At 43.8% G+C, this 12,623-nt stretch overlaps 2 protein-coding genes and 1 long non-coding RNA gene across 3 annotated transcripts in view; 1 reads left to right on the top strand and 2 right to left on the bottom strand.

Annotated features, from left to right (window-relative positions):
- Window positions 1-91: 91 nt before the first annotated feature.
- Window positions 92-1,521, bottom strand: LOC148318792 (uncharacterized). The gene is made up of 2 exons (XR_015839722.1): window positions 1,314-1,521; window positions 92-543 (listed from the first exon to the last, which is right to left on the bottom strand). It is a non-coding gene; the product is annotated as an uncharacterized LOC148318792 (long non-coding RNA).
- Window positions 1,522-3,249: 1,728 nt separating this feature from the next.
- dhx29 (DEAH (Asp-Glu-Ala-His) box polypeptide 29) lies at window positions 3,250-11,543 on the bottom strand. The gene is made up of 28 exons (XM_088281051.1): window positions 11,184-11,543; window positions 10,819-10,892; window positions 10,619-10,732; window positions 10,383-10,512; window positions 10,174-10,310; window positions 9,963-10,103; window positions 9,525-9,651; window positions 9,278-9,436; window positions 8,900-9,077; window positions 8,704-8,824; window positions 7,980-8,378; window positions 7,550-7,816; window positions 7,307-7,450; window positions 7,065-7,241; window positions 6,580-6,720; window positions 6,336-6,480; window positions 6,053-6,173; window positions 5,909-5,993; window positions 5,742-5,830; window positions 5,477-5,605; window positions 5,335-5,410; window positions 4,912-5,136; window positions 4,706-4,842; window positions 4,539-4,629; window positions 4,050-4,316; window positions 3,847-3,978; window positions 3,462-3,558; window positions 3,250-3,394 (listed from the first exon to the last, which is right to left on the bottom strand). The coding sequence occupies exons 1-28, from the start codon at window positions 11,365-11,367 to the stop codon at window positions 3,339-3,341; spliced, it is 4,143 nt and encodes a 1,380-aa protein (XP_088137177.1). The 5' UTR covers window positions 11,368-11,543; the 3' UTR covers window positions 3,250-3,338.
- Window positions 11,482-12,623, top strand: part of mtrex (Mtr4 exosome RNA helicase) — an 11,525-nt gene continuing 10,383 nt past the window's right edge. Inside the window, exons 1-2 of the mRNA XM_088281052.1 lie at window positions 11,482-11,640; window positions 11,835-11,975. Coding sequence (XP_088137178.1) covers window positions 11,543-11,640; window positions 11,835-11,975 — 239 coding nt within the window. The 5' untranslated portion in view covers window positions 11,482-11,542. The remainder of the gene's footprint in view (window positions 11,641-11,834; window positions 11,976-12,623) is intronic.

The raw sequence follows: 12,623 nt of genomic DNA, 5'->3' as shown, positions 1-12,623 counted from the left end.
TTGGTACTTAGTGTATATAGTTTGGCAACCTGTGCTTTAGTAAGCGGGTGTCCCTAATATATGGCAGCGTGTCAATAAGAATGCATAAAACCCCTGAGAAAAAACAAACTTTTATTTGCAAATTGTTAAAAAACAAGGAGCCAATAAGATGATCATTTGTTGATTATTGATATAATTCTTTAAAAGTTCAGCTGGGGTTGTCCGGGTGAAAATCCTCACGCCAGGTTATATCGCTGCTTAAATGGCTCACCAATCCTCTTTTTTCGCCACTACGCCGCCAGTGAGGGGTCTCTCAGCCATGACCTCTGAGGTAGCTCATCCAACAGGTTCCCCATCAGGGTGACACCCTTTTTCTCTGTACATCTTCTGTGCATCCCCCGTCACGTCATCAGGTACCGCTGGACTTGACGAGGGTCTTGTGTTCTTTGGCCAGGGCCCTCAAGAGGCAGCAGGTCCAGTAGAGCCGGTCGCCCATATGGCGTAGCTCCAAGCCAATGCTGATGGCTGGTGAGGGGGCGAAATTAGGAGGACAGCTCGTCAATGCTGAAAAGACATTTGGAAATCATTTAAGTCAACACTAGCTCAATAGAAGGGTGGGCAAACTAATAACAGGTCAGGAGGAAGTGTTGTAAATAGAGTAGCCCAAAATAATTTAGCCATAAATGCTAACATATTTAAAACATGGTTCAAGATTTAAGTCAGCTGCTTTGCTACTAATAAAATTCAACTCAAATTAAAAATAAATGAAAATATGATTTAAAAAAAAAAAAAAATCAAACGAATAAAGATTGTATACGATCAATTACAATTAAAAACGTTAAAATTTGTTTCATTGTGTCAGGATTTTTTTTAACGCCAACGACCCAAAAAATAAAAATCACAAAAAGGTGAACTTTTACCGGGACGCTATAGACTATTCAAATAAAAGATGCAAAATGTACATACAAAACTTAATCTTATACATTTATATACTGGAAATTAAATATTTACAGTGTCCACTTACCAAAACATTTTTTTAAATGTTTAAAAAAGTAAAATATGTAATGTTATGGCACAAGAAAAGAGTGATACTTGCTTTACATAATGAATGAATACACTAAAATGTAAAATACAAAAAAACCAAAATGCAGTATTTTAACTATGCATTTATTTTTTATGTAAAATAACGATTAAGCTAAACACGCCAATGTGTTAAAAATAATCAGCGTGCTTTCTGGAATATTACTTAAACGATTAACTTGCTTTGAGTGTCAAATACACAATCGAGACACGCAGAAAAGGTCAACTGTCTAAAGTACGTAAACAACACTCACCTTGGCCTGACATCTTTATCAACTAGTCTCCGACTAAGCCAACGAGTACAATGAAGGCCCACGTTCCCAAAACTTCCGTGTAGTTTCCCAAGTCAACAAATAACACGATAAACGGCTATTCATAGCCGGCGAGTTTATATAGCAGCGATGACGTCCTGAACACGGAAACAGGCTTCTCTCCGTGACACCATAGACACACAAAATATTCCACATTTGAATCCGTTGGCGCGTCGTGGCGATACGTCAGTGTGTCCGCCATTTTGGATGTGTCCGGTCTACTCCGTAATGCAAGTCAACTGACTGGGCTTCATGATGTATTCATGCAAAAGCAACCAACGTGTTTAGAATACTACCATAATGGTAAATGTTGAATGAAATATACAAGCAGGGCAAGGCAGCCTTACGTATGTAGCGCATTTCATAAGTTTACTGGGCAGTCTAATACTTTGAACATGGCGGCTGCAGTTTACGTATCGCCCCATGACGATGATGTACATCTATGCTGAGAGCAGCCACAGTTTTCGTGACGACCGTCCTACGTCAAAGCGTACAAGTTGACTTTACTTTCCGAATGTCACATGATTCTGATTGCGGTTCGTACGCAGTTTAACGATGAATAATATTGTATCATACATTTAAACAATGGTTGGAAGACGTATTCTACGTTCGTAATACAATCGCAGAATTATAATAAATTATGATGGACTACCTTCGAAATAACAAGGAAGCTATATGTTGGGTTAAATGTGTTTATGAGGAAGCAAAACAGGCATCAAGTGAAACAAAAAAAAAATTCCAAATCAATTAATGAAATGAAAGCAAATATAATCCATATTTGACAATATAGATTTATCAGATTTAAATATTTTATGAAGCATGTTTTATTTGATAACTGTCCACTTGTTATTTTGATTGATTTATTATCTTATATTGTTTGTTAGCAAAAGTATCATTAATTAATTTAATTTTTGCAAACACAAGAAGTACAATGACATAAATATGATCATTATTTCAGTAATTATTTGGAAAAAGTGTACGTTTGTATTAAATGATGTAAATATAAGTGAAACGATTATAATTGAATTAAATTGCCATTGTTGCAGAAACAAGCATATTTGCTTAATCCAAATAATAGTTTTTTTGATAATGTCATCAGTTTGGACCATCTTATTTTCAGTCATTTACGTGGATTGATATTGAACAAAAATCCGGTACAATGCATTTGTTGAGTAGGCTACAATTCAGTTGTATTTAAGTACATTAAAATTGTATTCAATCGATTAAATGTGTTTCTTTACAATTATTTATTTAGGACCATTAATAAACGTATTTGTAATACATTTTAATTGAATCATTCCATATGCACATTTCTGAGGGATTTCAGGAGTTGCCTGATGATAGGAAAACTAGTCAAGTCATTTTAGGGGAAATGAGGATGTTGCGGTAAAATGACAAGTCGTCATGCCATGAGGTCATGTGAAAAATCCCAGTCTCCATTTTCATACCTTTTATGTTTAGTCTCCCGAATTGATTACTCATGAAAGCAAATGAGTGAAATTTGGACCCTCGTTTGGTCGTTGCCAAATGAAAACGTAAATATGAGTAAGTCTGCTATGCAAATTGTGTTTTGTTTGTTTTTCAGTTTCATTTTCAAGTGGCAACAACCTCACCTCCATAAGGTTGAGCAATACTTGTTACGCAACTTGAAAAAAAATAACATAGTTTGGAAAAGTTGATGAGTGTGTTGACATTTTAGAACATCCCCTTCTTGCTTCCACCGTCTGATTTATTACCATTCTTTAATCTTTCATAACAGGAGCTAAACACTGCCATGTTATTATGACCAGTGTGTGACTGGAACTGTTATCTGCCATAAGCACACTGAACTTGAGAACATATATGTGTGCGTTTTTTCCATAAAGTTAGCATGGCCATGGAAAGTCTCTGAAATAAAAAATACTTTATTGTGACAGTTTTGGGCCATGGCAATTAATTCCCTTTCGGATTTACATTTTTATATGAGGATTACGGAGTGTTCTCCGACTTGATCAGCTCCAAGATGATTTGGATGGTCTTCTCACCTTGACAAAATGAAGAAAGAAAAAACACATTTATATCGAAATGGCGAGGAGAGAGGTTTGGTTTTACCTTCTAAATTCATGCGCGGGTTCTCTAGCTTTTTCTCCAACAAAGAGTCCAGCAGCTTCCTCAAGTGTTTGAAGATCACGCCGATGCGCACTGGAGCCTACAAAGTCAATGTAGCGCATCAAATTGTAACAAAACAATTGAAATGAATGTGTGACTGCAGACAGATGAAGACATCACAGCGCGAGTAAAAAACCATGAGCGATTAAGCAGTGTGAAAAGGGCTTCATACACATGCTCTGAAATGACCTGCCTCATAAAAAAAAAAAAGGCAGCAAACTGTCAAGTCTTCTACTAGATAATTAGCTAACTTGGTCTTTTTTTTTTAATGAATGGAAATCAGTCGAAAACTTCAGCTAGCAGCTAGCAATCCTAGCTTGGTAGTGACCTGAAAGTGCATCCATCCGTCCAACGTGATGAGGCGTTCCCTGTGCTGAATGTCGATGTCCCCTCCAAAGAGCAGCATGGGGAACGGGGATATGAGAGTGGTGTCTCGTAGGTAGACCTTGGTGTATTTTACCTGATGACAAAGGAATCGGCCTTGCCAAGCGAAGGGAAGAATAATCTCATGAACGAGGTGAGACGACAGACCTTCTCTTGGTAGAGCAGCCAGCCGTGCGTCTGCAGGTTGCGGTTGACGGACGACGGATGCACTTGCGCTCGGCCCTGCGGCGTCTCCACACAGCACGCCGCTCGCTCCAGCGCGTCCACGGAGGTGACGCAGAGCACGCGTGCCACGCTGTCGTACAGGCCCGCCGTCAGCGCCGCCCCCAGCAGGGACACCGGCGGCGCCGACGCTGCACGCGACCAGCAGAAGCCCGCCTGCTCCATCATCTTCATCAGCTCCTGCTTCACGTCCTGCATTGTTAGGAAGAGCCATTTCACAAAGTTGATACATTTTCAAAAAATGCATTTCATTGATCAATTAGAACACTTCTCATGTCATATGTATGAATTCATCATTCGACTGCAAGACAACCCACAACACTTCAAAACGCTACGTTGATTCATACTGTTCTGCTTCACACGTTTGGAATATTTTGGTCTATGCCAGTGAGTTAATTTGCGTGTGAGTTTTACCTCTATGGTGGCAAGTGCGGCACGGTTGAGGAGGTGTTTCCGGCAAAAGGACATTTCTGCTTTGTGTCCTTCCTTTTGGGAATTCTTCCAGCTAAAATTTGGAATAACGTTATTTGTCACATGTTCCCCAAAGTATTCCAACGTCGTAACGTGGGAGCCGTCCATACCCGAGATACGCATTATAGATGGTCATGTGGTCAGAGTTGGCCAATGCGAGCGCAGCTTTGGCCAGGTTGGCTTCCTCTTTCCTGTTCATGGGCGTGGAGAAGGGAGACTTCTCCGTGATGGCCGCCGCGATGGCCGCCTGGAAACATGACACAGACACTTATTGACACGGCCAACGCGATGACAAGATGCAAGGTGGAGGTCGTACGATAGGCTCCAGGCAGCCCAAGATGGCGCCGTAGATGAGCATCTTGCCGATCTTGACGTTGACCGGCAGGTTGGCCAAGTGTTGGCCCAGTGGGGTGAGCAGGTGGCAGCCGGGCCGACAGGCGCCGATCTTTCGTAGCAGGTTGACGGCGTTCATCACAGACTGAGGCTGCGGAGCATCCGGGGCGCCGCTTAGGAACGCTTCCGGGGAGCCGTACTCGCATTTCTAGCCGAGACCAAAAAAAATAAATATGTCAAAACTACAGAAATGACAGTAAGATTCAGCATGGCAAATATTTCCGCATGTTCCATGTGAAATTTACATTTCTGAAATTCAAAATGTATGATTTCTTTTCTTTTCTAAATATTTTTGGTAACAGGAAAAAAGTGAAAAATTCCAAGAATTAAAAGCATTTTGTTTTACCATAATATGAAGACAGAGCTCCTCCAGAGGCACTCGAAGTATCTCAGGAATGGAGTAGTCCATAAATGCATCAAATCTGAGGAGAAACAATCGATCATAAGAGGATTTTTGGTGAATTTCCATCAATTCAAAACCAGCTTGCCTGAACTTAGGGTAGAGTCTGAAGCAGAAGCCGTTGCGGACGCGTCCTGCTCTGCCCTGCCTCTGGAGAGCGCTCGCTTTGGACACGAACGTCTCCACCAGAGAGCTCATCTGGCTGCTTTCGTGGTACCTGAACCACACGCGGCACATGACGCGCATTGTACTTCTCTTCTAATACAAGCGTCTCCATGAAAGGTTGCATTTATTTCATTTGATTTTTAGATTTAAAGGGAGTCACTTAGTGCACTGTGTCCATTCCTCCTTACTTGTTCTCTTTTGTTTTTCCCGTGTCAATGACAAACACAACATCGGGAATGGTCACGCCCGTCTCGGCGATGTTGGTGGACAGCACAATCTAAGAAGTAAAGAGGCAAAAAAAAAGCAGGATTTGTGGTGCTCCTATTTTCAAACCTTTTTTCTGGAGGTACCTTACCTTCCTGACGCCAGCTGGGGGCACGATGAAGGCAGCAGCCTGCTCCTTGGACGACAGCGTGGAGTGCAGGGCGACAATCCTGTACCTATGAAGGTTTTTTTAGCCTCAAATTAACTTGAAGTTGCATTTGTGTGCTCACTTGACCTGTTTGTATCCTTTAAGCGCTTGTCGGCGGACAGAAGGTCAAACAGCTGCTGGATGTGAGCCAGACCCGGCAGAAAGACCAGAACAGCGCCATCCAGTGCTGTGAATTGTGGCGCTTTATCTAGAAGAAGATAAAAAGACTTGAGTTTTTCTTATAGACAACCATTTCCATTTTTTGCCGCTTAGGTATTGGATTATTTCAATCCATTTTAAAATTGCAATTCAATTTTTGGTGAATATTTTAAAAGTAAAGAAGCTCAGTTAGCCAACGTTAATGTGGTACCGAGATAACTGATGAGTTCCACCAGAAGTTCCATGTTGATCTTGTTGGGGTTCATGTACTGCAGCACCTGGCGAGTCCTGCTGCTGAAGTGGTCCAGGTCAGGACCCAAATCCCAGCCTAGTGACTGATCTCTCACCATCAGCTCCTGAGAATCCACCCAAACAGAGACGGCCACTTCAGACGCTTCTATCCCGTCAGTAAGACGACTCGCGACAACGTCACGGCTACGACGGCGGACATTTACCTGGTGCTGTAATGTCTTTCCACCTTTTTGCGTGACGACGACACTAAATTCGTCTTCCTCTTCCAGGCCCTTCTGGCAGTATTCCGAGTCCTTCTCAAGGACGTAGCCCGTCTCCTCCACAATGTCCTCTAAATGGAACACCTGAAAGAAAATGTTCCAAAATGCTATCAAATAACATTCAAGTTAAAAATGATTCATCCAATACCTTGAATAATTTTCTGTAAAGCTTGAAAAAAAAAATAGTTGCCTCAAAACAAAATAACGAAAACTGAAAAAACTTTTTCATCAACAAACTTGACTACACAATTCTCACACTCTACAAATACGCCAAATGAGTGACTCAACACGCAGACTGCTTCACTGGCAGCCATCGCTACAAGATCCTTCGCTGACACCCATGTCACTCACCAATCCAGGCCAAGACTTTTAAAGTCATCCAGTTACAGATCCCAAAGTAGCAAATATTTGGATCAAAGTATGCTCACCTCCACCGGGAAGGTCCGTCCTGGGATGTTGAGCACGGGGCAGCGGTTGAAGTAGTTTGAGAACTTGTGGCAGTCGGCCGTGGCGCTCATGAGGATCAGCTGCAGGTCTGCCCGCCTGGAGACCACGTCCTTCAAGATGGTGAGCAGGAAGTCGGACTGGACGCTGCGCTCGTGCACCTGCGGAAATTTGTCATGTCAATTGACTTTTTTTTTTTTTTTTTTTGCCGGGGCGTTTGCGTTACTTCATCCACAATGACGTGCGTCACGGTGCCGAGATGCCGGTCGTGCTGGAGTTTTCGCAGCAGAACTCCGGTGGTGCAGTACAACAAGCGAGTCCACTCGCCCGACTGGTTCTCCATCCTGATCTGGTAGCCGCACAGCGACGACTTAAGACATGGAAAGAAACAAATATTAGCGTTTCCTATAAATCCTCATTTGACCTTAATATTTAGCTGAGTTTGTGTGCAAACGAAAGGAGAGTTCACCTTTGAGCCCGGCCCGTCCTGGCAGCCAAGCTCCTGGCTAACCCTGCAGGCCAAACTCATGGCAGAGATTCGTCGGGGCTGCGTGACGACGATGTTGCACGCCCGGGCCGTCTCCCCTCCGAGCAGCAGCTCGTCTAGGAGGAACTGCGGGATCTGCGTGCTTTTGCCGCTGCCTGTCTCGCCGGCCACCACCACCACACGGTGGCGCCGCAGAGCTTCCAGGACGCGTTGCTTGTGCTGGAAGACAGGAAGCTGCTCTCGTTCCGCCTTGAAGGACACACGTAAAAAAAGTCTTTAAAAAATGTCATCTCAAAATGCATATTAAAAATACAATCTGAATATGTTTTGCCATCTTCATGAAAGCATTCCCAAATAGTTTAGTTTTACAAAGTTTGGAAAGCAGGGGTGTGTAGACTTGCGCATGTCTCACCAGGAGTCTCCGTGCCAGAGACGACGTCCTGAGCTTCATGAGGTGTTCTCTTGACGTCCGCAGCGCTCCTTCCTTTTCCCTCTCGCCTCTCCTTCCCTCCATCTTGCCCTCTTCAGGCCCTCCTCCTTTCTCCACAATATCAAGGGAGGCCAGGTTTTCCCAGGAGTCCTCGGCTTCCTCCTCCGCAGCGGCGCCAAGCCCCGATTGGCTGTCGGATTGGGACTCCAGCTCGCGGTGGTGGTGCTGCTGCTGCTGCTTGAGACGGGTCAGGAGTCGGGCGATGAACTGGTCTCTGGGCTTGTTGGCGGCAGTGCGCGTCTCTTCTTTCTGCTGCTGCTCGCCGTCCCGCCACTCCAGCCACACGTCCCGGTAGGTTGGGGGGAGGAGCTGGTGCACCGACTAAGCAAACGATCATATGAATACAAATGAAATAAAGTCAAACAAAACTCAGCCTTTGAAGCAGTAATGTGCTGATTTTCATTTTTCATTTTCATTAGCCCTCATGCTATCAGCAACAACGTCTCCCTCGATATGACAACATATGAATGGTTTTATTTCATGTCATTATGAGCAAGTTGGTTTTTTTTTTTAATGATTTATTAGATGAGGGGGTCGATGAAATCAATTTAGTACACGTTTCAATGACAATTAAACGCATTCAAGTGCAAACAGGAAGTCATGCAGTGAAGTTGAGCACCACCTGCTGGTAAAGACCATGAACTACCTGTCCTTTAACCAGGCTGTAGAGTGCCAGGGTGGCGCCCAGATGTTGAGCCTGCATGCCGTCCTCCGTCAGGATGGTCGGACAAACTTCCAAGACATCCTCCGTCCTCTGAACTCGCACTCTTGAGTCAATGGAAAAGAAATTCTATGAAAAAAAACACCAAAACCAAGAGACCAAAAAAAAAAGCATCACTTACTTGCACCTCCAGTATCTGCCCGCAGCAACTTTGTGGAAGGCCGGCGGCGGGCTCTTGGGAAGGTTTTTGCGCACCCAGTCAATGAGGAACTGTTTAGGGGACTTGCCTGTCCAACTGCGGGCCGTGTAGTCAAAGTTCCGAACGTCCTTTGGCTCATTCTTCTTCTTCGGTTGCATGACTATGTGGGCACGTGTGGCAACATGGTTGTCAGGGTATTAAAAAGACAACAACAACAAAAATAATAGAAAGAAATTAATATCACGACAAGCCTACCTCTTACATTTCTCGGTAAAGAAAAACTTGACCGGCCAGCCCAAAAAGAGACAACAAAAAAAAGACGTGCGACCCGTGTGTTATATGTTGGTGTGTAAGTGTTACCTTTGTCTGCCGGCGTTTCTTTTTCTGCCCTTTCAAACAAGTTGAAACCGATTCCATCTTTGTCCTCAGTCGCAGATGGCGTCATCTTCTCCTTTTGGGGCGTCTCCACCACTTTAATGGCAGCGTTGAAAATGGGGTGCGACTCCAGTGGCTTCATTTCTAACACATTTTGGTCAAAATCCAGAGAGTTTCTTGAACTTAGAATATTTACAAAATAAATGGTAACGCACAGAAAAATATGTAGAACCTTGCTGTATGATGCGTATTCTGTCTTGCGCCATCCGCTGAGCCGCCTTGTCGCCTTTGGTTTTGGCCGCCATTGCCATTTCTTTAGCATCGTATAGCTGAGCAGTCAGGATCAAATATCTGTCGTTCTGCATTACAAAAATCAATTCATTGAGTTCAGACTTGAGTTTGTGAAATATGCAAAACACAAAAGGCAACAAAAGCGTTTCAATATTCAATAAACTGTAATTGTCATTTTGGAAAAAAAAAAAAAAGGAGTCTATACACTTTCCTGGAATAAAGTCATAATATTAAGAGCTGTTTAACAAGAATATACTAGAGCGAATATGCAGCTTTCATTTGTTGTCAGGTTAGCCTCCATATTGAATTAAAAAAAAAGCACAAGCATGCTCTAATATTGTATAATCCCAAAACTGAGCATGGTTCAAATTTTTCTTACCGGATCAAACTTCTCTAATTCCGGCTTGCGCTGCGACATCTTCTGTCCTTCTTCCTCATCGTCATCCTCTTCATCGCCGCCCTGCTCGGCGTACCTTAAGATCCAATCTTTCATGCGTGCGTCATCATCCTTCACGGACGCCTGGAAAACACGCATACGGTTTGGATGCATGGCAGGACACTAACTTCTTCCTGTCTTTGTAAGCGCACACCTTGATGGCGTCTTTGAGAGGGGGCGTTTTGGGTAGCTCGGGGCTCGGCGATCGCGGTCGGACGGGAGGCTGGAACCTGGGCCTGCTCCTCTGGCTCTCCTCCTGCATTTGCTGGCTGAAACCTTCAGGTAGCTCCTCTGCAAATTCAACGTGTTACACGGAGCAAGCTTGAAGGATGACCTCAGAGCGTACAGCATGCGCAAGGTTACCGTCTCCAAGGTTCAGGCAGAGCCAGTCGAGGGCAGAGTGGAGATCACCGCCATAGAGCACGCTGCTCTTCATGGCCTCTTCGATATGTTCCCGCTTGAATTTGAACTTCTGCAGGGCTGTGTACAAATCCTACATACACAACAAAGCGGAATCTTCTGAGTAAAATCCGACATTGTTGTCGCAGAAAACCTCTTCAATTCCTTTGATTTTTTTTTGTGATTGTGTTCAACCTCACCAAAAGTTTCTTGTTGGTGAGTCTTCCCGACACGGGCCCTTTGTCGCCATTCTCCTGCCGGAAGTCATTGATGAGCTTTATGATTTTTTTCTCCAGGTCAACTTGGATGGTTACCTGCAGTAGACGCATCGCCACGCGCGCAACATTTATTAAGACGTGCACCAGAAATCATTGACATCATAATTAACAATACCACTTACTTTCAAGATGGATTTGTCCAACACACCACCCGTGTCCACCTGGGCAGTGTTGGCCAGACTGTAGGTCTTTGGGGCTGCAAAAGATGTCCATTTGTAAAACGTATGACCATTAGAGCAAAGGTGACTGGGATACAAATCGCAAATTTGATATGACTTGGAACTTGCTTGGCAAAGGTTATTTAAGACTGGACTTGACTGACTTGTCATGCATGAGACTCGATACTCGGTACCTAATGTTGTGTCTGGTGAGTCGATGGCCATCATTGGGTTGCAATTAGTGAACCACGGAAAACATATTAAAGGATAAAACCAGGCTAGGTCATGATTTTCAGGACGCAAATGGGCCGACGGATGTTTAATATCACCTTTAGACTTGTTGTCTTTCGCCGCTTTGTTTAGCTTGCTGCTCCCCGTTTGCTTCTTGGGTTCGTCCGCCGAACCGTTCCCGAGCGCAGGAGCACTAGCCCGGCCTGATGCCGCAGCAGGTCCCGCCGGGCTCGCGGTAACAGCGACCGCCGGCGAGCTTGATTTCTTCTTCTTACCGCCCATTCATCCACCCACGGTCGCCGAAAGAAAAAAATAATCGTGTGCTTTCGAAAACAAAAAAACTCAACGACTCACGCGACGCTTGACTTCCGATCATAACGTTTTTAGGGCCACACGGCCACCGTAGCTGACGTTCCTTTCCCGCGTTGCATTGTGGGAAGGGTGTCTTACAACAACCATGGCGGACCCCTTTGGAGATTTATTCAGCGTGTTTGACGACGAACAGAAGCCCACTACGAGCAACAAGCCACCGGCCTCTGTCGCTGTAGAGACGAAGTAAACTACAAACTTTGTGTTGGCGTCTTTCATCTATTTTATTTTATTTTTTGGAGGGGGAGGGGTCGTTTTAAGATGGGAATGAGCGTTGACTCGTGTAGCTAGCCTCACGTGCGCTATCAAGTGGACATAACGGCTCGCGAAATTGCGAGATGTCGAATTAAGTTGTTGAAATGAAATTGTCTCTTGTTCAGGAAATCAGATGGGTTAAATACTGACCACGATGCTCGTTCGGTTGGCAAGACCAAGAGGGAGCCGCCTGACAGTGACGGAGGAGAGGAGGTGGGCTTCGGGAAGAAAGCTCGCCTCGACACGGCCTCTGCTAATGACCTCAAGTTAGTCAAATATCTCATCATGGCGTTTAATTGAGCACAAGACAGCCGTCATGTCATGAATTGTGGCACATACGCTACTAGTTGGTGACAATACAGGCAACGCAAGCGAGGGTGGGATCAAGACCCACTGCGAATTGAGGACAACAAAAATGTCGGTAGTAACAATTAAAACTCTAAATACAATCCGCAATATGATCCCAAGAAGTCATGTATTTTTATACTAATCTTAAAACATTGTTCATAAAAGTAAATGGCTTACAGGAAAGCACTTAAAGTGATGAATTTTAACTAGGGCTGAGTTGCCAGTCAAATTTTCAAAATAGATTTGGTTCATATACACAAAGGCCCGATTTGATTTAGTTATTTATTTTTATAATTCACTTTGATTTTCAATTCCATCAAGAATTTCACGCAGTACCAGTTTGACTTTGGTATGGAAGGCATTTTCAGAAAAAAACAATGTTGTACGACCCTCTAGCTGTAAATCTGTGGATTGGTAAAAATATTAATATTTACATTAAGAATTGAAGTCAATGTAGTTACATTCATCATGTGCGCTTTATTGAACGTGACTTGATGAAGTCACGTAAATTCATGGGTGGAAAAAATATTAAAAGAATCAATTTATGGTCCTATGTTATGAAAAGG

This window comes from Idiotropiscis lumnitzeri, chromosome 18 (genome assembly GCF_059441095.1).
Source record: "Idiotropiscis lumnitzeri isolate Australia: NSW breed Sydney's pygmy pipehorse chromosome 18, RoL_Ilum_1.0, whole genome shotgun sequence".
In the NCBI taxonomy this organism is placed as follows: domain Eukaryota; kingdom Metazoa; phylum Chordata; class Actinopteri; order Syngnathiformes; family Syngnathidae; genus Idiotropiscis; species Idiotropiscis lumnitzeri.
This window is presented reverse-complemented; position numbering and strand designations above follow the sequence as displayed.